A 21,240-nucleotide genomic window follows, 5' to 3' on the forward strand; every position below is an offset into this window, starting at 1 on the left:
CACAGGTTGCCGATGATTGCCCAGATCGTTGTCGATAGTGAAAGTGCATGTTTTTTCATGATTTTTTTTGTTAATTCAATGTTGCAATTTTAATACACAGAGCGAGAGAAATTGTCTCGAGCAGCCAATAAAAAATTGGATAGTTGAATACTATATAAATCCGTGAGCAGGCATATCGGAATTCGCAAACGAAGAAGAGTGAAGAAGTGGCCGGGGAAAATGAATCCAAAGGAAGGGATCCAAATGACTCTCTTCGTTGATTTTTAGCACAAAATTTGCGATCCCATTTTCAAGAGAAACAACACTTTTACCGCCGAGCAAAAGGTTTGACCCTGGGCTCGGCAACCTGAGTCAGGGTTCTAAAAGAGAGTAAAATGAAAAGCCGCGCAGCGGCTTTTTTTAAAAACGAAGCCGCAAAGCGGCTTCGCCAAAGTTACCAACTCAATGAATCATTTTAACTAGCGAAGCCGCTTTGCGGCTTCGTTTTGAAAAAAAGCCGCGTAGCGGCTTTTCATTTTACTCTCTTTTAGAACCCTGACTCAGGTTGCCGAGCCCAGGTTTGATCCGTTTGACCCTTGTTTTAAGTTTCTTTTCAATATTAGAATTGGGTAGAATTGAGTAGAGAAAATCATGCTTGATTTATGACTGGCCCTGATTCTTTTAGATTAGCTACTTGACTGTAATTTACCATCCACAGATCCGCGGCGGGGATTAGTGCGTCAGGATGCGCGGCGGTTTCCTTTGCAATAAATACAGTAATTGACTGCCAGGGTAGACAAATCTTTTCAATTGCTGCGTGGCTTGAACTGTCCTTGAACTGTATCGCCTATTTACTGTACGTCGCTTTTTTTAGTTGGCGCATTAGTGGAAGGGCAGTCCTCTTGGGAAGGTTGCAACCTTTGCCGTTCTCTCGCTCGACATTCGATTTTTTGATGTTAACAGTGTTACAAAACTAAATTAGCTGGAACTAAATAAAGCAGCAGCAGCTCGAGCGTTGAGCGCATTGCACAGATATCGGCGCGATCCCCCGGGCGGCCCGTGTTTTTGAGAAGAAGTGGGATCGATGGAACTCCTGCGAATAGATAATGATTAATGATGGAGAGCTAATTTAAATTCCACCAAATCTGTCACTCACTCGCGACAGAATTAAACACTCGCGACGCGCGACGCAGCAGAGCCATTTACTTCTACTTTAGCAGACTGCCTCAACAAACTAGAGTATGTGAGAGAAGATATGGCCGAGAAGGCGTCCAATAAAGGTAAGGCACTTGGAAGGAAAAAGCTTGTAAAAACACTTTTCTAGCGTTTATAGGAGTAGCCGTCACTGCACTGATTCTTTGCGTTAGCGCAATTACTTTTCATGTGAGTAGAGAAACAGGAGAATTGAAGAGTTACTGTATTGAAAATTGAAGGAAGTATTAAATAGACTAAAATTTGACCGGATTGATCAGTTCGGTCCACGACTAGGCAACCTGTGTAGAAACCTGAGTCAGGGTCCTGAATGAAAAGCTCTTCTAGGACCCTGACTCAGGTTTTTACGCAGGTTTTTCAATAATTTTCAAGCAATTTTTTATCAAAATTCAGAGAACTCCGATAAGAGAAATATAAATATACAGTTATTTATTGAAAGAACTGTATTCAAATGATCAGAATTCCTGAGTCAGGAAACTAATTAAAGAAAAAATTGAAGTAAAAGCGTTTTTTTCGCTGATAAATGAAAAATTAGGATATCAAAATTTGAAAGTGCGATTTCAGTGCTTTTACGGACCCCATCCGGTATGCGACACAGTGTTCTACCGCGTTTTGCCCTTGTTCGACTGCGTTTATATAATGGGAGGTACGAACGTCCGAGTTGATTAAAAATTAATCCCGCGATTTTCAAATAGCTATTATTGGACTTATCGCGGCTAAGCTGAATTATCCTCTTCTTTATGTATTTTTCATTGTTTCCGCCTGCTGCACCTGTTCATGCTACTCGCTCAATTCTGTAATTGACCTCATGGTCCTCACCAATAGCATAGAATCCTTCGGTAAGTCCTTCAAAAGTCAACGAAGATCAAATTTTTTTTCAGGAAAAAATGAGCCGACAACGGATGATATAACTGGAGAGATGGTCGATTGCTCCGACCCCGATCTCAAATATCATTATCAACGAGTCGACCTGGCGCTAGAAATGTTTGGCATTATTATCCACGTGATGGCAATCATTATAGCACTCAAGTAAGCCGGGTCTGAGAGACCTGTGTTGAAAATCTGAGTCAGGGTACGCGGCTTTTTACCAAAGCTCTTTCACGACCCTGACTCAGGTTTCGGACTGGGATCGGCGGCCTGTGTGGAAAGCCTGAGTCAGGGTTCTGAACTTCAGAATCTGAAGAGCTAAAATGAAAAGCCGCGAAGCGGCTTTTGTAAAAACGAAGCCGCAGAGCGGCTTCGCCAGTGTTTAAAAATAGACTAAAGTGATTGAATTGCGTAGCCGCTTCGCGGCTTCGATTTAAAAAAAGCCGCTACGCGGCTTTTCATTCTAGCTGTTCAGAACTTGACTCAGGTTTTCTACTCAGGTTGCCGAGCCCAGGTTTCGGAGGTCAGAACTGAGCAAAATTTCTCAAAAAAGATTCAATAAAATATTCTAACCTAAATCCCCAAGATCGCGAAAAAGACTTATCCAAGGAGAAATGAGAAAAGCCCGAACAATGACCCAACTGAACAACTGTCGGAAAGTGTAATTTTAAAAGGTGGAAACTGCAAACTTCTTCAATACACCTCAAACTAACTGTAACTGCACTGTAAATTTCTGTATAAAAGAAGGGAAAAGAGAGAAAATAAAAAAAAACACAATTAATCAAATTTCGTTTTTTATCAAAAAAAAAAGGTTGAAAAATTTCAATGCGAGATCTCAGATCTCCCGCGGTGCGAAAATTCAAGCGGTGAAAGGGTTTGAGGGCACGGCAGGTCGGGTCACTTCGTAGGCTATCCAGGCGGCACGGTTAAATTTGTACAACAATAATTTTTCGCATATTCGTAGTATGAGACTTGGCATCGAGCTACTGTCATTACTGGCAGCTGCCGTAACGGCGAAGGAAGATGTGTTCACAAGAGAACAGGTCTTTGAGTTGATGATGGATGCTACTGCTGGCGCGACTCATAAGACCCTCAAGCCGCCGAAGAAAAAGGGTCTTCCAGCAGCTGTTCCAGGTTTTATTCGAATTCCGATTTTTAGTAAAGTAGAATTACTGCTGAAAATCGAGAAGCCGCTTGCGTCTTCGAGATAATAAGACAGAAAAGCCGCGCTTCGCGCGGCTTATGTTCTTCTTCACTCGAAGCCGCAAGCGGCTTCTCGATTTTCAGCAGTAATTCTACTTTACTAAAATCTTCTCGATTTTCCTCTAGCAGTTTTCGACTAAAATTGATTTGAACTAAAACTTGAGCTAGAAATGGACTACGACGAGTGGGTAGAACTCGTCGGAAAGCCGTACAGAAACGCATTGGTGCAGCCTCACAAGATCGTCTTTTTGTACAGTTCGATTGGAGCCAGTAAACAGGCGTCATTTTCGTGCTCGGAGTGTCCACAGAATCTGCAGGATTTTGAACTAGTGGCGCAGAATGTGATCCAGGGCGAGGGAGAGAACAAGGTCTTTTTTGCCTGGATGAACTTGACGCAGTCCAATTTGAATGCATTCAAGTCTGTTGGGGTTCAGCAGATTCCGGCGGTTGTTATTTTCAACGTAAGTTTACAGTAACTTTACATGGTCTCGGGAACCTGTGTAGGAAGCCTGAGTCAGGGCCCTGACAAGAATCTATGAAATCTTTCATGAAACCCTTTTCAGGACCCTGACTCAGGTTCTTAAACAGGTTTTCGAGCCCAGATTTCCACAGAGAAGTTTTTTCACCTGTTAAATATTAGGACGGAAGAATTGAAGATGGCAAACGGTTGATCAGTCGCCAAGGAATGGATCCAAACCAAGACATGGCCCAGCAGATGGCCGCCTTCCTCCGAAAGAACAAAATCAACATTCCCGAGTTCAGACGACCCATCAACTTGAAAAAGTTAATTCTAAAAGGAACAGCGGTCTTTTTTGCAATCTGGGTGCTTTGGTCAATTCGAAAGTTGATTTTCTCTCGCAGCGCCGTGGCTATTTACTGCATTTTGTGCATGACGGCGACTCTAAATGGATCTGCTTTTCTCAAAATTAAAAACGTGAGTTTTCATTGAATGGATTTTTTCTCCATTTTGGCTTTCTTTTTAGGTGCCTTTTGGAACAATCGAAGATTTATTCAAAATCACGGGTCAATCCATGAGAGGAATTGAAAACGCTCTCGGAGCTTCTATCCAGCTAACCTGCCTGATTGGCGTTTTGCTCATGAACTCGACGCACAACTACCGATTGTTCACCTCGCTCATTGGCTTCGCACTCGCCTTCCTCTCCTTCTGGGCGTACTGGCATCTTTACAAGACAAAACGAGCCTTTTACTCTTATGCCCATGACGATATCCTTAGTTATCTTGACGAGATGTAGACTGTACAATGTAGTTCTATTTCCTGGAAAAACTCCGACCATTTTCATTTCAGACAATTCGAGATGGGAGAGAGCAACGCTGTTGGCTCGCTAATTGTCCTCGTTGTTCTCATCGGCTCCTGTTTGATTGGATTTTTCAGCCGCCTCTTCGCTGTTATCAGGTAAGGACGAAGCTGAAATATGTCTTGTTCACTGTTTGAATGAAGATATGAGTCCATCATTCACGAGATGGATCCCTGGTTCAACTACCGCGCCACAAAGAAGTACGTCGAAATGGGCGCTCAAAACTTCATCAATTGGTTCGACTCGACCGCTTGGTACCCGCTAGGGCGCGCTGTTGGACCGACTGTTTATCCGGGACTCATGTACACCGCGGGAACTATTCATGCAATTCTCAATGGACTTGGTTTCACCACGGATATTCAGGTACACCCGGAAGTCAAACATGCCATGCCATGATGATGGTTTAAGGATGTTTGCGTGTTTACCTCGCCGATCTTTTCCATGTTTTCTTCCACCGCTACGTTTTTGTTGACACAAGAAGTTTGGAACACCAAGGCAGGACTTGTAGCAGCCGTTTTCATGTCTATCATCCCCGGTTACACGCAGCGCTCCGTCGCCGGCAGTTTCGACAACGAGGGCGTCGCCATTTTCGCCCTGCAAATCTCCTTCTATTGCTGGCTCCGTGCAGTTCGCACTGGCGCTGTCTTCTGGGGCGTTGCGACGGCCTTTTGCTACTGGTACATGACCTCTGCTTGGGGCGGATATGTCCTCATTATCAATATGATCGCGCTGCACACCTTTGTCATTCTGCTGACTGGGCGATACTCGGAGAAAGTTTACTCGGCCTACACGAGCTTTTACTGCATCGGGCAAATGATGGCGATGTGCATTCACTTTGTCAACACGCAGCCCGTCACCACGTCGGAGCATATGTCTGCTTTTGGCGTTTTTGGTCTCATACAGGTACCGCAAATGAACCCTTTCTGATACAACGAATTCTCCCCTTAGCTCTTTGCTTTCCACAGTCGATTGACGAAAACCGTTGGCGCAGAAGGATCCCGAAGGTTCTTTCAATTCGTCGTTGTGGTCATTCTAGCGCTCGGAACTGTGGGACTTGTTTTGGCTGTTAGACTTGGATACGTTGCTCCGTTCACTGGGCGATTCTACTCGATGTATGACACTGGCTACGCGAGAAAGCACATTCCGATCATTTCTTCCGTGTCCGAGCATCAACCGACCGGCTGGGAGCGATATCCGATGGACGTTCATCTCCTGCCAGTTTTTGCCTTTGCCGGAATTTGGTACATTTTCCAGGTGAGATTTTTGCTGAGAATCTTTCTTTCAATTTTTTTAGAATCTCAATGCCCAGAATTTATTCCTCATCGTAAATGGCGTGTGCAGTTGCTATTTCAGCGGCATTATGACAAGACTGATGTTGACGGTTGCGCCAATTATCAGCGTTCTGGCTGGAATTGGATTCAGTGTTTCAATCGAAAGACTTTTGTTGAAACTCCCGCCGCCAGAAATTCCGGCTCCAGAACTTACTGAGAAAGAGAAACCGGCAGTCGAGGACGGTGACGAAGAAGATGATGATGAAATCAAGGAAGAAAAAGTCGAAGAAAAAGAGGAAGAAAAGGCCGCGACAGATCGATTCGGCTTTCTTAGAAATCACCCTCTTCCTTTGAAATTACTGTAAGGGGTTGGTGGAAAATTGAGGTTGTGCTCAATGAGCTTTTTAGGATTCTAGCGACGTTTGGAGGCTTTGGAAGCCACTACGTTCATCACTCGAGTATGTTCACTTCTCTTGCGTACTCAAGTCCGTCCATCATGAAGTACGTAAAAGGCCCTCGAGGAAACCAGCTACTGATGGATGACTGGCGGGAAAGCTACTACTGGCTCAGACAGAATACGAAGGTAATAAATGACAAGGACAAGGACAGAAACGTAACCATTGAAAATCAAGGAAGACGCAGTAATCGCTTCATGGTGGGATTATGGCTATCAAATTGCTGGCTTCTCGAACAGAACAACAGTAGTTGACAACAACACATGGAACAACACTCACATCGCCCAGGTGGGAAGAATCCTCGCAAGTCCGGAGGCCAAAGCTTGGCGACTCGCAAAAGAGCTCGATATCGACTACTTTTTGATCTTCTTCGGCGGCATTAACGGCCACTCTGGCGACGATATCAACAAGGTCAGTCCCCAAAACTCGATTTTCCTCTCGATTAAACCAATTTTAAGTTCATGTGGATGATTCGAATCGCTCAAGGCGTCTTCCCAGAAGACGTGAAGGAGAAGGACTTTATCTCGAACCGCGGCCGCTACAGCCCTGGAAAAGACGATCTGACCCCGACTTTCCGCGACTCTCTGATGTACAAGCTGAGTTATCACGAGTTCGGCACCAAGCACAAAATCCGCAACCAAAAGGGAGAAGTGTACGGCTACGATCAAGTGCGTCGCGTTGAAATCGGCCACAAAAACTTCAACCTGAAATATTTCGAAGAAGTTTACACCACATCCAAGGGCCTGGTCAGGCTCTATCGATTGAAGACGAGGGAGGAACTCTTCGGGGGATTTGCAGACACGAAGAAGGCAATCAAAACGAGACGTTCCAAAAAGATAAAGAAGATCAAGGCCACAACGCCAGAGAAATTAGTACAAGGCAAAAGAACAAGAGCCAAGGCTCAATTTCAACTGTAGATAGTATTGTAGTAGACTTTGTTCAATAAAAAAACACGCTCAAGGAAACAAAAAATCTCAATTATCATTACTCATTTGCAGGAAAAAAGCGAAATTGTGAGCTTCATAATTAGGCAGATTATCCAGAAAATCGAGCGCGCTGATTGGCTCGCGCGCCAAAATCACTATAATTATAATTAGTACTAATAATCTCCTTCCTAACCGTCTGGAATTATCAACAGGGAGCTAAAGAGCCATCAGTCGTCTCTAAAAACCCGTCTGCAGTCAGAAAATCGACTCGAAAAGAGCAGCGTTCGCAAGTCAAAAAGGCGCGAAATTTTCTAGATTATGCATTTTTCCTCTCGCGAATTTCATTCTCGCTCGTCACAACGCACGAGAGAGCTGAAAGTGACGTTATGGAATACGAGCAGGCGACCACTTCGCAGGAGCAGGAAGAACCCGTCTATGCTGAGTTGAAAACCGTGGTGCTTGAAGAAGTTCCTGATGATGCCACCTTGCAGGCAGGAACTTCTGGCGCGATCGACGGACATTTCGGAATGTTTTAAGCTTCACGCTCTTTTTCAGATTTGAGTAAGATATCATCTGAAAGCTCTTTTTATAAATTATTAGCCGGTAAAATTGTCGGTTTTTTTGTAGTGGTGGCGCTTCACTTGTCAGGTGCGCGCCTTGGCCAATCAGCGCGCGCTATTTTTGTAAAGTTTTAAAACATGAAAAGTCGAGAACGCTGGCTTGGCCCAGGATGTTCAATTTCAAGTGGGTGAGGATATTCCTGGATTTTACGATGGACCGTGGACACCTGGCCAGGACATGGTCCCTGAGTTTCCAGAGTATCCTGAGCAACCTGAGCAACCTGCTGAGCAGGCCCCCCAGTTTCCTCAGTATCCTGAGCAAGCTCCTCCTGAGCAGGCCCCTCAGCATCCTCGGTATCCGGTGCAACCTGAGCAACCTGCTGAGCAGGCCCCTCAGTATCCACAGTATCCTGAGCAGCCTCCTCCTCAGCCAGAAGGCATCAGACCTCAACAGCAGCATCTCAATGTCCCCTCAAGCATCTCAATGGGCCCTCAGTATCCACAGGCCCCTCAGTATCCTCAGTATCCTCAGCAGCATCCTGAGCAGGTTCTCTCTCCAGAAGAGATCCAACATGAACGGGACCATCTCAACGGCCAGATTCAATACGTCAGGGGTGCAGTTGCCGAGGCAATCAAGAAGCAGCCCTCTTTGAGCGGCATGTATCAGCACATCCACTGCCTTGCCATCGCAGAATGTTTCACCAAGGAGTTCGCGGAGATTTATACCAATATCTACGTGCACTTCATGGTCGAGCACAACCTCTCTCGACAACCAACCGAGGAGCTCAACAAAATGGGCTCTCAGATCGCGTTGAATTACGTGATCAATTACTCGTGCGTGTTCAGTAAGCCCTATCAAAACTACCCGCCGGTAAGTTCTTCAAAAAAAATATCGTCAATTAAATCAATCGTTAAAGCCCCACCACCATCAATTCCACCACCATCTTCAACACCAACAGCATCATCAACAGCTCATTCAAAATACTCCTGGGCCATCAAGAATGATGCATTGGCCTACAAGACAGCCCATTGTCCAAGACCTGAAGTGGAATCGCCAGCTCCAGCGAATGCAGCCACAGTCACAGCCATCTACTTCGGGCTATTCCAACCAAGGTAAAAGTTTTTTCTTCCTTGATTTCAAATGTTAAATTCGCTTTTTAGGAAATTACTCAGGACCACCCCGAAAAATCCTCAAAACTGAACAAGTGGCTCAGGTAAAGAAAGCTCTTTTACTAATAAACCTGTGTAAAAAACCTGAGTCAGGGTTCAATTAAGATTTTTGAGCACTCGGAGCCAGGTCTTCAATCATTTTTTTAGCAGGAAGATGACGAGGAGGAAATGGCAATCCTCGAAGAGGTCCCCACTCCTCCAATTCACACTCTTCCCCGTGACGACGCTAAGTTTGGAAAGTGGCCCTTCGAGCAGCCAAACGCGTACGGCTACATCAACGACCCCAAAAAGCCGCACGATCTCTTCTCGGTTTTCGAGCCGCACTTGATCCACAAGGATTTCCAGCACATGGAAAGAATGAAGGCGGCTAAAGAAGGTAATAACCTTTTCATTTTCAACGTTCAATTTTTGATTTCTTCTATTAGAGCAAGCAAAATCCGCCCAGGATGATCAACCGGGGCCTTCGGGACTCCAAAACATCAAGACCGAAAGAGCCGCGGAAGACGCTATCCCCGCCCCAGGCCATGGCTACACTTGCTTGCCCGTCCAGTGCGACGTGATCAAGCCAAAGTGCATCAAGTTGCTGGACGGCACCACCTACGTCAACGGAGTTGAAGTCGACAAGAACTCCATCGTCCAGAAACAAACTTACAAGAAGCTCCCCTCCTTCGTGCCCTCTGTCACTCGCTCACAAGTTGCTGCTGGCGAGCAAATGGCTGCGGAAGGAGAAGAATCTCCATTCGACCCCAAGCCCTACTGGAACACGGATGCTGCTTTTTAAACCTGCATCTATTTTTTATCCGTCTCTTTTCAGAGGTAATTTGTCGTGAATATGGTGGAGTGCTTCATTGGCTGTAACATGTAGCATATATATATTTATAATCTAACGCACAAAAAATATCATAAAAATGACAAAAAAACGATAAAAATTCTAAAATCATCAAAAAAATTGAAAAATTTTTGCAAAAAAAAAGTCATAAAAAATATAAAAATTCAAAAATCAACAAAAAAATTCAAAAAATTTTTGAAAAAAATCATAAAAAATAAAAAAATTCAAAAACCAAAACGAAAAAAAAATCAACTATTGTAATCGTGAAAAAGTAAAAAATCTAAAAAAGCCAAAAAAAATCTCAAAATCCCGAAAAAAGTATTAAAAATAACTATAATCTGCACTATAATCTTTCTACAGTTATCTTCCTGTCTATCTAATCTGAATAAATGATAAACCCAGTTAGCAAAAAAACGCTCTCTTGATTTAATTTATCGCAGAAACGCGTTGTATTTGAGCAATGTTCGCGCAGTTCTGAAGTGCTGGCACTTTCGAGTGCTCAAATAGAGATCTATGTCAAACGTTGACATTCGAATCAATTTGTCAGTAGGAGTTTTTGAAGCAGCGATTGTGTGTTTAGGCGAGCAGATTATCTCCGGTCATGTCTATTATCTCCGCGATAGATGCGCTCGATTCCAGCTTGATTTTCGTATAATAGCATGTAATAACAACATATCTCCAAATGGAAAAGGCTTTGTCTTCAAGCTCTTTTGTCACTGACAAGGTAATTTTTACCATCAACAATCTTTCTGTCTCAGAAGCTCAAGGTTTCAAGGTCAAAATTTTCCTTTCAGAATTAACAGCCCTTATTATATGATATGCCTTCATCTTTGAAAATGCCGCTCTCGTTTAAGATCTTTCATGCTGAGCTCGGCAACCTGTGTTGAAAACCTGAGTCAGGGTCTGAAAGAACTGAAATGAAAAGCCGCGCAGCGGCTTTTTCAAAAACGAAGCCGCAAAGCGGCTTCGCTAATATTACCATTTTTAACCTATCAAAAATTCTGGCGAAGCCGCTTTGCGGCTTCGTTTTTAAAAAAGCCGCAAAGCGGCTTTTAATTTCAGTTCTTTCAGACCCTGACTCAGGTTTTCAACACAGGTCGCCGTGCCCATCTTTCAGGATCCTGACTCTTCCAGTGTAGGAAAAAAAGTCATCTTCTGATAGACTAGAATCAGTTTTGTCCAACTGGGCTCAGTCTCCATGACAAAATGGCCGTTTACGGCGATTTACGCGTTTGCTCAGGATTCCTTATCGCTTCGAATACTGGCTTGACAGTATCGCTCCTGTGAAATCGGGACTAGAAGCAGCGTTGAACTTGTAGCTCTGGGCGCGGGGAGGCCATAAATTATGGCTCGTAATGATACAATTTACAAGTCATTACAAGTCGTCAATAATTAAAGCGGACGATCTTTTCGAGGACGATCTCGTCTGCGTTACAATTGGTTTGCGTAGCGCAACCATGGCAGCGTCGCAGTCCGTTCTCAAACAAGAAAAAAATAAAAAAAAAGAAAAAAAAAACGATTCGGTCAGGAGTCAAGTGAGCCGTCCTGGACCCAACAATACCTCAATTAGATCAACAAGTTCTCCGAACTTCAGAGAAGAAAAAAACACGGCGGCTGGTGGAGTTCTGTTGATTCTTTTTTCTGGTGTTTGAATTCGAGCAATAAAACGAGATGAGATAAGAGAAGAAGGCAAATGAAAGAGATATTTTGAAGAAGATGCGGAGCTGGCTGAGAAAATGACAACCGGATCTATGAATAAAAAGGGGCCGAATCCGGCGGGCCGCGTTGCCCATCATCAGGGCAGTAAAGAATTAAGGGACTTGACAGACGACCGCTACGGGTGAGTTCTGCGCACACACGCGTTCGTGGCACACACAGTAATCCAATAATCCACTTTCGCGTGTTTTTATCTTCATTTTTTCCAAAAAGAGAGAACTTTCAAAATTTCAATTCGTAGCCCACTGCGACGGCCGAAGACGATCACCTTTTACAAAAATGGAGACCGCAACTTTCAGGGCAAGACCATCCAGGTACCCGAGCATTATAGAAAGTGCTTCTTAGATTCAGATAACGCCCCATCGCTACCTCAACTTCGAGGAATTGATGACCGATCTGTCGAAGAAGCTCAACCTGCCGTACGGCGTCAGGCCTGGTTGATCAGAGATTTTTTCCATTCTGTTCTCTGGTCATTGAGAAGCCAGAGGCAAGTGCCCTACTTGAGTATTGCTCAAGTACGTCGTGACAGGGCCACCAATGCAACCGACCAAACAAAAATTTAAGACCAACAATATTCTTGTCCCACCACTATTCCCACTTCTTCTCAATAATTAACCTCTTCACTTGATTGAAATCAATTTCTCGATTTCGGAATGCTGATTCGCAATAAACAAAAAAATGCTGAACACAGCGGCTCGGAATTTGAAAAGGGGGTAGATTTCTGGGCAACCTGTGTAGGAAACCTGAGTCAGGTTCTGAAAAGCAAAAATGAAAAGCCGCGTAGCGGCTTTATAAAAAACCGAAGCCGCAAAGCGGCTTCGCAATTCAATCACTATTATCTATTTTTAAACACTGGCGAAGCCGCTCCGCGGCTTCGTTTATTTAAAAAGCCGCTACGCGGCTTTTCATTTTTGATTTTCAGAACCTAACTCAGGTTTTCTATACACGTTGCCGACCCAGATTAAGAGGCGAAGCCGCTACGCGGCTTTGTTAAAAAAAAGCCGCTGCGCGGCTTTTCAGTTAAGCTTTTCAGAACCTGAGTCAGGTTTTTACACAGGTTTTTTGTGTACGAAGTAAATCAAGGGCAAGTGATCAACCTTTTGACAAGAAAAATCTACTCCTTGGATGGAAAACTCGTGGAAGACATCGAAAAGCTGCAAAATGACCAAGCGTATGTCTGTGCGGGTTTCGAGAAGTGGAAAAAGGTTGAATACGGTCAGTGGATGCGATCACAGAAAAGGGCACGAATCGTTTTATTGTTATACTTTCAGCTGATTGAGTTTAAAATTGAATTAACCGCATGATTCTTCTTCTTCTTTTCGAGCTTTTCGTAACTTGAATTTAACAGCACGAGCTTTTACCAAAATGCACAAACACGGATCAAGCATGAAGCGATCCATAGGAAATACGCGAGCTACTTCATAAGTTATAAGAGTATTTCTAACCCTCCTTCCAAACAGAAAAACTCGAGCAACGCAGCCGGAACAGAATGCACAAGACCAACCACTCACTGCCCAGCCACTCGAACACTTCCGGCGGCGTCTCTCCCTACCGCAACTCGAATCCAGGTGAGCCAAGAACAAGTCAATTGAATTTCCCAAAAAAAATGAGAAAGAAAAAAAGAGAGTTGCTTCCCAAAAAAGTCCACTTCAAAATTTCAGCAATGGTGTTCAACGCTCGCCACGGGCATCCAGACTTTTCCCAGTTCAACAAGAATCGCAGCCTGCTTTTTATCCTCGCAAATACGACACCGCCCGTCATGGTAAAAAATAGAACACACGGGCGATTTTGATTTATTGCGCTTCAGAAAAACATGATCGTTTCCAAACAGCATGTCACGCAACTTGGACCGTTTATTCAAGAAATTTCCAATCATTTAGGAAGACCCAAGGTAAATCCCATTGTACAGTAGTAGGAAATCCGCAATTTTATAGTGGAAAAACGATCGAATAAGCCGCATCTTCACGATAAGAGGAGAGCAAGTAAAAGACGTCGATACTTTTTTCTCTGAACAAGATGTTTTCATCGCCGTCGGACATGGAGAAATCCTTAGATCTGCTGAAAAACACAGGTATGCCCTTAATTAATTCTTGGTTCTGCAACCTGTGTAGAAACCTGAGTCAGGTTCCTTCCCTTTACCAAAATGACCATCTCGATCTTATTTTTAAAGCTCTTCCAGGACCCTGACACAGGTTTTTACACAGGTTGTCGAGCCCATATTATTATGAAAAAAAAATACTACCCCGGGAGGGTCCTTGTTGATTTCTTCTTTTTGAATGAATTTGACAATTGAATAATTTGAATTGCTGTCGAACAGGCGACTAATGCCTCTCCTAATAGAATTATGGAATCTCTGTATCCGGACTCAAAGTACCGCCGCCGAGTGATAAAAGAATACGAAGACGCGCGCGCCTCGCCGCCCAAGAAAACGGCGAAAAAACTTCCGGGGTTATCGGATCAGCGAAAGCGCCAGGCCGGTGTCAAAGCGAGCAAATCCGACAGCGCTGTGGTAAGCTCTCTCTCTTTTTCGCCTTCTTTCTCATTTAAAAAAAACAGGATCGCCACAGACTAAAGCCCTACACATGGTCGAAGGTACTAGAATCTGGTGTTGGCAAAATAGAATAGAAATTTATCTTTAAGGAAATCAGGAAGAAAGTAAGCTTAAACTCAACGGTTTTTTCAGAAGGTGAAAGTCTCCCCGTATTCTTCAACCCATCACCTCGACGATTATTCTTCAAGTTCGGAAAAGTTGACGAGCTACGGGCGTCCTTCGAAGCGCCAAGAACCACAACCGGGAAAGACCTATCCGACCTTTACGAAGCCGACGCGCAATGGAAGGACTTTGACGATGATGGAGCAGGAAGAAAAGTACCTAAAGGAAAGGTCTTCATTTCTTCTATATGTTTTTCATGTATGAGCATCGGAAATGAACTCCTGTTACAGGAAGAACTCAGGGAAAAAGAAGCTCTTATCCAAAGTCAAGAGAAGAAGCAGGAGGTAAGTTTGCCCCAGTCTCTAATGTGGGAAAAAATCCCAGGTCGTCGACTTTTGTCTCCCATGAAGTGAAGTTCACCGTGGGATCTCAAGCCAGGGGATCTCAGGCTGGGCAAGTTGTCAAGTTGTATTGAAAACCCGAAGTCTGGGCTAGGCAACCTGTGTAGAAAACCTGAGTCAGGCTCTGGAAGAGTTAAAATGAAAAGCCGCGAAGCAGCTTTTTTAAAAACGAAGCCGCGTTGCCAGAATATTCGATAGATTGTAATGGTAATATTAGCGAAGCCGCTTTGCGGCTTCGTTTAAAAAAAGCCCATGCGGAGCTTTTCATTTAAGCTCTTCAAAACCTGACTCAGGTATTCTACACTGGTGAATAATTTGATACCAGAATATAAGAGTTAATTTTAATTTTTCAGGAAAGCTACCAGGTTGATAATAATTTTACGTGGAGATGGGTGGAGATACAGTAGACGGTGCTTTAGCTTTTGATTTAGTTGTATTTTGAGTTCTGTTTAGAGTCGAAATTTCCTCCATGATTTCAACTTTTCATTTTCAGGAGCTTCTGGCCCGTCTTCGTGAACAAGAAGAAATCAGCAGGAAAATGAAGGCGGACATGAAATCGCAGCGGGAGCAAGCCCGAGCTTCGCGGCACCAACAACAGCGAGTTGCTGAGGAACAACGAATGCGCGAAATTCAGCTGGAATATGAGCGGAAGGAGCGCGAAATGCAAGAGAAAATGGATAGATTCAAGCGCGAGTTCGAGGAGTCCCAGTTGAAGATCAGACAGAAACAGGAGCTTTCTATTCAGGAATTGACTCGAAAAGGCGGCTTTCTAGCCAGGATTGTCATTTTGGCTGAGCGATGAGCGGTTTTGAGCAATGAGCGAGCGGAGCGATAAGTGAAGCTAGAAAAGCCGCTCGCGGCTTCGAGACAAAATAAACTATAGCCGCGCTTCGCCCGGCTTTTTGTTATTTTTATCTCGAAGCCGCAAGCGGCTTTTCTGGCTTCACTTATCGCTCCGCTCGCTCATTGCTTGAAACCGCTCAGCGCTCAGCCGAAATCGCAATCCGGATTGTAGCACTGTCGATCTGTTACTGAATGGCCTTTTGGAGTCTTGTCAAAAGTCTGAACGTGAACGGCTGGAGAAAGAGAAGCGGAAGATCGAACAGGAAAGAGCAGAAATCATTGAAATGGAGCTGGAACAAAGGCGAAAGGAAATCGAACAGAAACTCAATCAAGAGTGGGCAAAGATTGAGGCCGAGAAACAATCTTTGGAAGGTAGGTTAATAATCATCACAAAAATACAAATAAAAGGAGGTCTTTTTTCTCAAAAATTCTAGAGCTTTCGACGCGAACTAATTTTCTCCTATTTTTTATTTATAAAGTAATATTTTTCATTCTTGATTATCCGACTTTGAGGAAAACCCATTAGGGTTTAAGGCGCTGACCAATCAGCGCTCGCGGACAATTTATCAATAGAGAAACTTCAAGTTTAACAGATCTCGAATTCTAGAGCAAAAACGCCAGCTAAATGACACAACTACCGCACCGTCTACTTCCAGAAACTCAATTCAGTCGAATCCTCATCCAGGTAATTATTAATTTTATTTTAAAGAATTGAAATAACGCTTTCCAGCGCCCACTCCTACGAGTAAAAAGGGAAAATCTCGAAATGCCGTAGCTGTATTTTCCGATTCTGAGTCAGAAGACGAGGGACTCAACGAAGTCGTCGGTCCGGGAAAACGAGAAGACGATGTCGATCAGTGGAGAAAGCGGCTGCGAGCGGAGCCAAAGCCCAGAACGATTCGTCAAAAATCGGATATTGAGACCAGGTTCGTTTTTTCTCCCTTTTGAACAAATTGTAATTATCTGTAGATACGAAATCATGAAAAAAATCGGAGACGGAAACTTTGCGATCGTCCACAAGTGCAGAATGGCCAACACGAGCTCCGAATTCGCCATGAAGATCATCGATAAAGGCATCATGAAGGGAAAGGTAAATTCTTTTCGTTTCTTTTGGATTCTGCGAAACTAGCGAGATGTTTTTCAGGAAGACATGATTGAAAACGAAATCGCGATCATGCGTCTCTGTCGCCATCCGAACATCATCCGGCTTGTGGAGGAATTCGAAACTGTGGAGAATATTTACCTTGTCCTCGAGCTGGTCCGCGGTGGCGATCTCTTCGATGCAATCACCGAAAGTGTCAGATACGACGAGAGCGTCGCCAGCAGCTTGATTCAAGACCTAGCCTCCCCAATCGGTAAATATACAAAACAACCTGAGTCATTTCAAACAAGCACAAGAAACACTCATCAAATTTCATCCTCGGTTCGGTAACCTGTGAAGAAACCTGAGTCAGGGTCCTGAAAGAGCTTTGATAAGTTCAGGAACCTTAGCTGGCTTCAGAATCCTGTAAACAGGGTCAGAAACAGGATTTAAAAGTAACATGCTAATGAAAAGCTGCGTTTTAACCCTGTTTCTGACCCTGTATACAGGATTCTAAAGCCAGCTAAGGTTCCTGAACTTATCAAACCACTTTCAGGACCTTGATTCAGGTTTCCACACAGGTTTCCGAGCCCAGATCTCATCATTCCTTCCAAATTTTCAAATCCGAGCTTTTCAAATTTCTCAAATCATCTCATTCCCTTCTTCTTTTCACCTCATTCTAGCGTATCTGCATGCTCGTAACATCGTTCACCGAGACGTGAAGCCCGAAAATTGCCTTCTCGAGCGGCACCCCAACGGCAAGCTTCAGATCAAACTGGCGGATTTCGGCCTCGCCATGGAAGTGACCAAGCCGATCTTTCAAGTGTGCGGCACGCCGACCTACGTTGCCCCCGAAATTCTCGTCGAAGGCGGCGGCAACGGATATGGACTCGAGGAACGGGATGTAAATAGAGAGAGGCTCTCTTTATTGAGATGATATCTCGACTAATCACTTACTCTTCTTCCGTAAAAATGAACTAGATATGATCATAAGTTACATTACGCTTCATCGAACATCTGATGAATTCAGACTTTCAGCCAAGCTTTAATCTTTTCATCTTTCCAACTCTGAAATGGTCTGTCTACTTTCATCTCTTTCATCCTTCGAAAAAGGTTGACAATTGGGCAGTGGGCGTTATCGCTTACATTCTACTGTGTGGCTTCCCTCCTTTCCGATCGCCGAACCGCGATCAGAACCAACTTTTCGACATCATCGTCCGCGGCGAGTACGAATTCATCTCTCCTTATTGGGACGACATTTCTCAGGGAGCAATGGATCTTATCAGACAGCTTCTAGGCACGGCTACATCTTCTCTTATCAACAAAGAGGCCTTTTACAGCTTTTTAAATGTGGTAGAATTCCGGATTTTCGCTGTAAATGACTGTAAATAGCAAGTAAGCTAGCCAGTGAAAAAGTGATCAACCCAAAGAAGCGATTAACCGCAGACGGCGTCTTGAACCACGCTTGGATTCGCTCTGGTGGCCAGTTCAAGGGCCCCAATCTGCAGCGTCAAATAACGATGGAACTGGCGCGCGCGAATCTTCTCTCGCAGCAGAACAAATCCCGCCAGAATGTCTAAACTAAACTAAACCTTCCTTTTTCTTCCAAAGTGCAAAAAATTGACCCTTCAAAACTCAAAAACTGAATGACAAAAAAAAGAGTTAATCCCAGAAGTCCTTTGTGTCCTTACATCCGTCTCTTGCCCCTTAAAATACTACTTTACCTATGTCTTAAGGGCTTCACCCAACAAAAAGACCAGTAAGGGCATTCTTGGACTTCTTGGGTTAGCAAAGATGAATCTTCCATTGACATGCACCAACTTCGCTACTTCCAAAAGAAACACTGATACTTACTTGAAGATACACAGACTTCTGTTCATTACTTTTTACTTCGAAGATATATTTTTATATTCTGTAAATAAAATTTCGGGTTCCCTACAAAAGAGTCGACAAAACAAACGAAGTCCGTTTTCAGAAATGGCGGAGATAACGAAGCTAAAATTCGCAAGCGCAACTTGTTACGGGTTCTTTATCAAGATGAACTTTTCGTTTCCGATTTATTAAGTTTCTCTCATTTTAATTGGTTTTCAACTCTTTAAAAAACCCATCTTTGTGAGATTTACCATCACGGCGCAACTGTCACGTCTTGGAAAGTCGACGGCAAGGAGAAGCTCTTTCTGTCTTCTTCGGCCGTGCTCGATGGTTCAAAAGCGATTCGTGGCGGCATTCCGGTCGTCTTTCCCAATTTCGGTCCCTGGGCTCACGGGCCGCAGCACGGTTTCGCGCGAATTCTGCCCTGGAAAGTCGTCCACGAGACTGAATCATCCGTCACCCTTTCCCTTGAGCCTTGTCAGAAGTCGAGGGAAATGTGGGACTTTTCCTTCAAGATAGAATACACAGGAAAGGATCACTATTTCTAGATCTTTTCTAGAGCTCAGGAAAGGACTCTCTTGTCTGAGAAAAGGTTTCTGAAGTAAAGATTCTCAAAATAAGTTCGGATCGACGAAAGCACGCTGTATACGATCATGACTGTGGAGAATACCGATCAGAAGGAGTTTGATTTCACCGCCCTTCTTCACACCTATCTAAACGTAGATATTCAGTCAATGACAGGTACATTCTCAAGCATTCAAAAGAGCTCTGATATGAGAGGTGATAAGATTTTCTTACTTCCCGTAAGTTACGGGCCGTAACCCTAACTTTCAGTAAATGGATTCCAGCAAGAAAAGTGCTCGAACTCGTTGACAGGAGAAGATTTCGTGGAAACCTCCGACGCAGTAAAAATCGAAGCAAATGTTGACCAAATCTACAAGGGCGTTGAGAAAGACCAAATTGTCTCTTCCAATCTAGGCAAGGTCAAAGTCTCGCGCAAAGGACTACCTGGTAAGAATCCCCGTTTTTCGAGAGAGAAGCTCATCGTTCTTCATTTAAGACGTCGTGTTCTGGAATCCATGGATCGAGAAAGCCAAAGCAATGGGGGATTTCAACGACGATGGATACAAAAATATGGTCTGCGTTGAGCCGGGTTACGTTGCCCAGCGAAAAGTTTTGAAGGAATGGAGAAAATGAAGCGCTATTCTTTGCTATTTCGAAGGATTAGCGAAAAGTTCAACCGGGTTTTTCTGGGAAAGATTTTAATCTTCGTTTATCAGCGCTTTCAGAAGTGCGTGTAGAAGTAAAAAGATACGCTTCTTTGGTCAAACAGGTCATTAGCCGAAATCGCAGGAGCTAATTATGATATCGTCTTGGGATACATCGGCTATGGAGGGTTTCCAGGTCAATTAACTTTGCAGTTACAGTCCGAACAGTCGCGAGTGTCAGCTGAGATTGTTTCCATTCAAAAAAGCAGTGCCCCCTCAATAACAAAATCATCTTTCTCCCAAAATAGCCCAGCGAAAAGTGGACCGGCTCCCAGTGGCTTTCGGTCCTCTGAGATCCTGTCACTTACAGTAACAGTTCCAGTAAAATGCTACTATTCACCATTTACTCTTCTCCTTCGGTGCAATTTACAATCTTATATGCAACATATGATAATTATTATTACTATTCAACAAAAGTTCCAAAAAGCCAATTCACAATTTCACTATTTATTATTATTTTCCTCAAGAATCAGTTGAACTGAGTTCTTGAAACTGTTTCCTTTTATTGCGCACGCGTGTTCTTTTTTAATACTAAAATGCGATTATTGAAAATTACAGTCTTCTTCTTTCAGAATTGGCCTGTTATGGAAATTGATTCAACGAAAGTCTACCTGAAAGTTAGAGAAATTCGTCAGGGTACCTTCGTGACAATGACCAAATAAAAGGGTTTCACTCACAAAGAAGATTCAATAATGTTGAACTACAGACAAACCCAGCGAAAGGGCTTGTGTCTTCCACCAACTCCACTGGGGCCAAGTTTCCTCATGCATCAGTGCTTGCTTTTGGAAGAGAGTACTCTTACGGAGACGATGGACTTTCAACAACAAGAAGACCGAAGCTCGATCCACTCGAAATCAAACAGTTAGGCACAGTTCACGATTGTTTTTCGAAAAAGCAGGCTCGGTAACCTGTTAAGAAACCTGAGTCAGGGTGGCAAAAGAGAGCTAAAGCTTTTTTTGTACCCTGACTCAGGTTTCTAGACAGGTATTGTTCCAGATCAGGTGCCTGTCAAAGTTCACTGGTGATCTGAAAAAAGTAACGTACGAAAACCCCGAAGTCGAGAAGATTTTGAGAAATTTCTTTCCTCCTTGAAAGCGGACGGTCAATTCACCAAAGCAGCATACGATGTTAAAACCTACAATTGCATCCATTTCGCTTTGCTTGTAAGAAATCTCACATGCACAGAGAAATAACGAAACTTTAGCTTTTGACGTTTTTCGGAGTTGATACAAGCGCACACGCGGATTTACTAAAGTACCCTCAAAACGCGATCAATTCCTACGTTCGAAACGCTGTCATTTTGATCGCCAGTTGCGGTTTTCCTCCGGCTGTGATCATGCTCGAAACCGGTGCGCTGCTCAACGCCGCCGGTGTTGCTGCGGCAACGAGTGTCATTGCCGGTCAAGCAGTTGCGCGCAAACTGGACTACAAATCGTGGAATTCGACTTCCAAGAATTGAAAAATCTCCTTTTCTTTTTGTAAATTTTATTTTTGACTTCTGATCATTCTGTTACGAACTTGTCGCGGAAACCTGTGTAGAAACCTGAGTCAGGGCTCGACTCAAAGTGCCGAGTCCATGTTCCGATTCCTTTTAAAGTTCTATTATTCGCAATTATCA

At 43.8% G+C, this 21,240-nt stretch overlaps 6 protein-coding genes and 1 long non-coding RNA gene across 7 annotated transcripts; all 7 read left to right on the forward strand.

Annotated features, from left to right (window-relative positions):
• Positions 1-310: 310 nt before the first annotated feature.
• On the forward strand, positions 311-2,788 carry LOC145709495 (uncharacterized). Its single transcript, XM_081787182.1, has 7 exons — positions 311-324; positions 1,197-1,259; positions 1,304-1,362; positions 1,756-1,837; positions 1,887-2,030; positions 2,073-2,220; positions 2,645-2,788. Exons 2-7 carry the CDS (start codon positions 1,235-1,237, stop codon positions 2,721-2,723), a joined length of 537 nt encoding a protein of 178 aa, XP_081643308.1. The 5' UTR covers positions 311-324; positions 1,197-1,234; the 3' UTR covers positions 2,724-2,788.
• Positions 2,789-3,007: 219 nt separating this feature from the next.
• On the forward strand, positions 3,008-4,533 carry LOC145707045 (uncharacterized). The gene is made up of 4 exons (XM_081784521.1): positions 3,008-3,192; positions 3,430-3,722; positions 3,902-4,195; positions 4,245-4,533. The coding sequence occupies exons 1-4, from the start codon at positions 3,024-3,026 to the stop codon at positions 4,512-4,514; spliced, it is 1,026 nt and encodes a 341-aa protein (XP_081640647.1). The 5' UTR covers positions 3,008-3,023; the 3' UTR covers positions 4,515-4,533.
• Positions 4,525-7,246, forward strand: LOC145707043 (dolichyl-diphosphooligosaccharide--protein glycosyltransferase subunit stt-3-like). The gene is made up of 8 exons (XM_081784519.1): positions 4,525-4,675; positions 4,721-4,940; positions 4,986-5,480; positions 5,526-5,831; positions 5,872-6,209; positions 6,257-6,431; positions 6,481-6,714; positions 6,762-7,246. Exons 1-8 carry the CDS (start codon positions 4,578-4,580, stop codon positions 7,218-7,220), a joined length of 2,325 nt encoding a protein of 774 aa, XP_081640645.1. The 5' UTR covers positions 4,525-4,577; the 3' UTR covers positions 7,221-7,246.
• Positions 7,247-7,615: 369 nt separating this feature from the next.
• On the forward strand, positions 7,616-10,183 carry LOC145707106 (uncharacterized). The gene is made up of 6 exons (XM_081784589.1): positions 7,616-7,720; positions 7,941-8,660; positions 8,707-8,902; positions 8,951-9,003; positions 9,107-9,335; positions 9,385-10,183. The coding sequence occupies exons 1-6, from the start codon at positions 7,616-7,618 to the stop codon at positions 9,738-9,740; spliced, it is 1,659 nt and encodes a 552-aa protein (XP_081640715.1). The 3' UTR covers positions 9,741-10,183.
• A 999-nt stretch (positions 10,184-11,182) lies between these two features.
• LOC145707054 (uncharacterized) lies at positions 11,183-18,415 on the forward strand. Its single transcript, XM_081784532.1, has 21 exons — positions 11,183-11,628; positions 11,746-11,818; positions 11,856-11,935; positions 12,613-12,719; positions 12,965-13,072; positions 13,166-13,266; positions 13,312-13,395; positions 13,439-13,575; positions 13,845-14,013; positions 14,188-14,389; positions 14,455-14,501; positions 14,912-14,923; positions 15,052-15,310; positions 15,627-15,773; positions 16,009-16,086; positions 16,132-16,327; positions 16,371-16,491; positions 16,546-16,756; positions 17,166-17,386; positions 17,596-17,779; positions 17,899-18,415. Exons 1-21 carry the CDS (start codon positions 11,525-11,527, stop codon positions 18,060-18,062), a joined length of 2,805 nt encoding a protein of 934 aa, XP_081640658.1. The 5' UTR covers positions 11,183-11,524; the 3' UTR covers positions 18,063-18,415.
• Positions 18,416-18,593: 178 nt separating this feature from the next.
• Positions 18,594-20,167, forward strand: LOC145707110 (uncharacterized; the record flags this gene model as incomplete). The annotated part of the gene is made up of 5 exons (XM_081784593.1): positions 18,594-18,880; positions 18,974-19,095; positions 19,189-19,365; positions 19,415-19,534; positions 19,869-20,167. Coding segments are annotated over 5 exons (753 nt in total), but the record flags the coding sequence as incomplete, so codon positions are not given.
• A 25-nt stretch (positions 20,168-20,192) lies between these two features.
• LOC145707055 (uncharacterized) lies at positions 20,193-21,239 on the forward strand. The gene is made up of 3 exons (XR_014134723.1): positions 20,193-20,488; positions 20,659-20,785; positions 20,827-21,239. It is a non-coding gene; the product is annotated as an uncharacterized LOC145707055 (long non-coding RNA).
• Position 21,240: the final 1 nt, after the last annotated feature.

Source organism: Oikopleura dioica, chromosome XSR (genome assembly GCF_907165135.1).
Source record: "Oikopleura dioica chromosome XSR, OKI2018_I68_1.0, whole genome shotgun sequence".
Classification (NCBI taxonomy): domain Eukaryota; kingdom Metazoa; phylum Chordata; class Appendicularia; order Copelata; family Oikopleuridae; genus Oikopleura; species Oikopleura dioica.

Coding starts and splice junctions, on each gene's coding strand:
- LOC145707045 (XM_081784521.1), top strand. CDS start 3,024: ATGAGACTTGGCATCGAGCTACTGTCATTACTGGCAGCTGCCGTAACG. Junction 3,193..3,429: donor TCTTCCAGCAGCTGTTCCAG/GTTTTATTCGAA, acceptor AACTTGAGCTAG/AAATGGACTACGACGAGTGG. Junction 3,723..3,901: donor CGGCGGTTGTTATTTTCAAC/GTAAGTTTACAG, acceptor GTTAAATATTAG/GACGGAAGAATTGAAGATGG.
- LOC145707043 (XM_081784519.1), top strand. CDS start 4,578: ATGGGAGAGAGCAACGCTGTTGGCTCGCTAATTGTCCTCGTTGTTCTC. Junction 6,210..6,256: donor CCTCTTCCTTTGAAATTACT/GTAAGGGGTTGG, acceptor TGAGCTTTTTAG/GATTCTAGCGACGTTTGGAG. Junction 6,432..6,480: donor GGCTCAGACAGAATACGAAG/GTAATAAATGAC, acceptor TTGAAAATCAAG/GAAGACGCAGTAATCGCTTC.
- LOC145707054 (XM_081784532.1), top strand. CDS start 11,525: ATGACAACCGGATCTATGAATAAAAAGGGGCCGAATCCGGCGGGCCGC. Junction 11,819..11,855: donor TTCAGGGCAAGACCATCCAG/GTACCCGAGCAT, acceptor TCTTAGATTCAG/ATAACGCCCCATCGCTACCT. Junction 16,757..17,165: donor AGACCTAGCCTCCCCAATCG/GTAAATATACAA, acceptor ACCTCATTCTAG/CGTATCTGCATGCTCGTAAC.
- LOC145709495 (XM_081787182.1), top strand. CDS start 1,235: ATGGCCGAGAAGGCGTCCAATAAAG. Junction 1,363..1,755: donor TTAGCGCAATTACTTTTCAT/GTGAGTAGAGAA, acceptor GTGCGATTTCAG/TGCTTTTACGGACCCCATCC. Junction 1,838..1,886: donor CTGCGTTTATATAATGGGAG/GTACGAACGTCC, acceptor ATTTTCAAATAG/CTATTATTGGACTTATCGCG.
- LOC145707106 (XM_081784589.1), top strand. CDS start 7,616: ATGGAATACGAGCAGGCGACCACTTCGCAGGAGCAGGAAGAACCCGTC. Junction 9,004..9,106: donor AAACTGAACAAGTGGCTCAG/GTAAAGAAAGCT, acceptor TCATTTTTTTAG/CAGGAAGATGACGAGGAGGA. Junction 9,336..9,384: donor AATGAAGGCGGCTAAAGAAG/GTAATAACCTTT, acceptor TTCTTCTATTAG/AGCAAGCAAAATCCGCCCAG.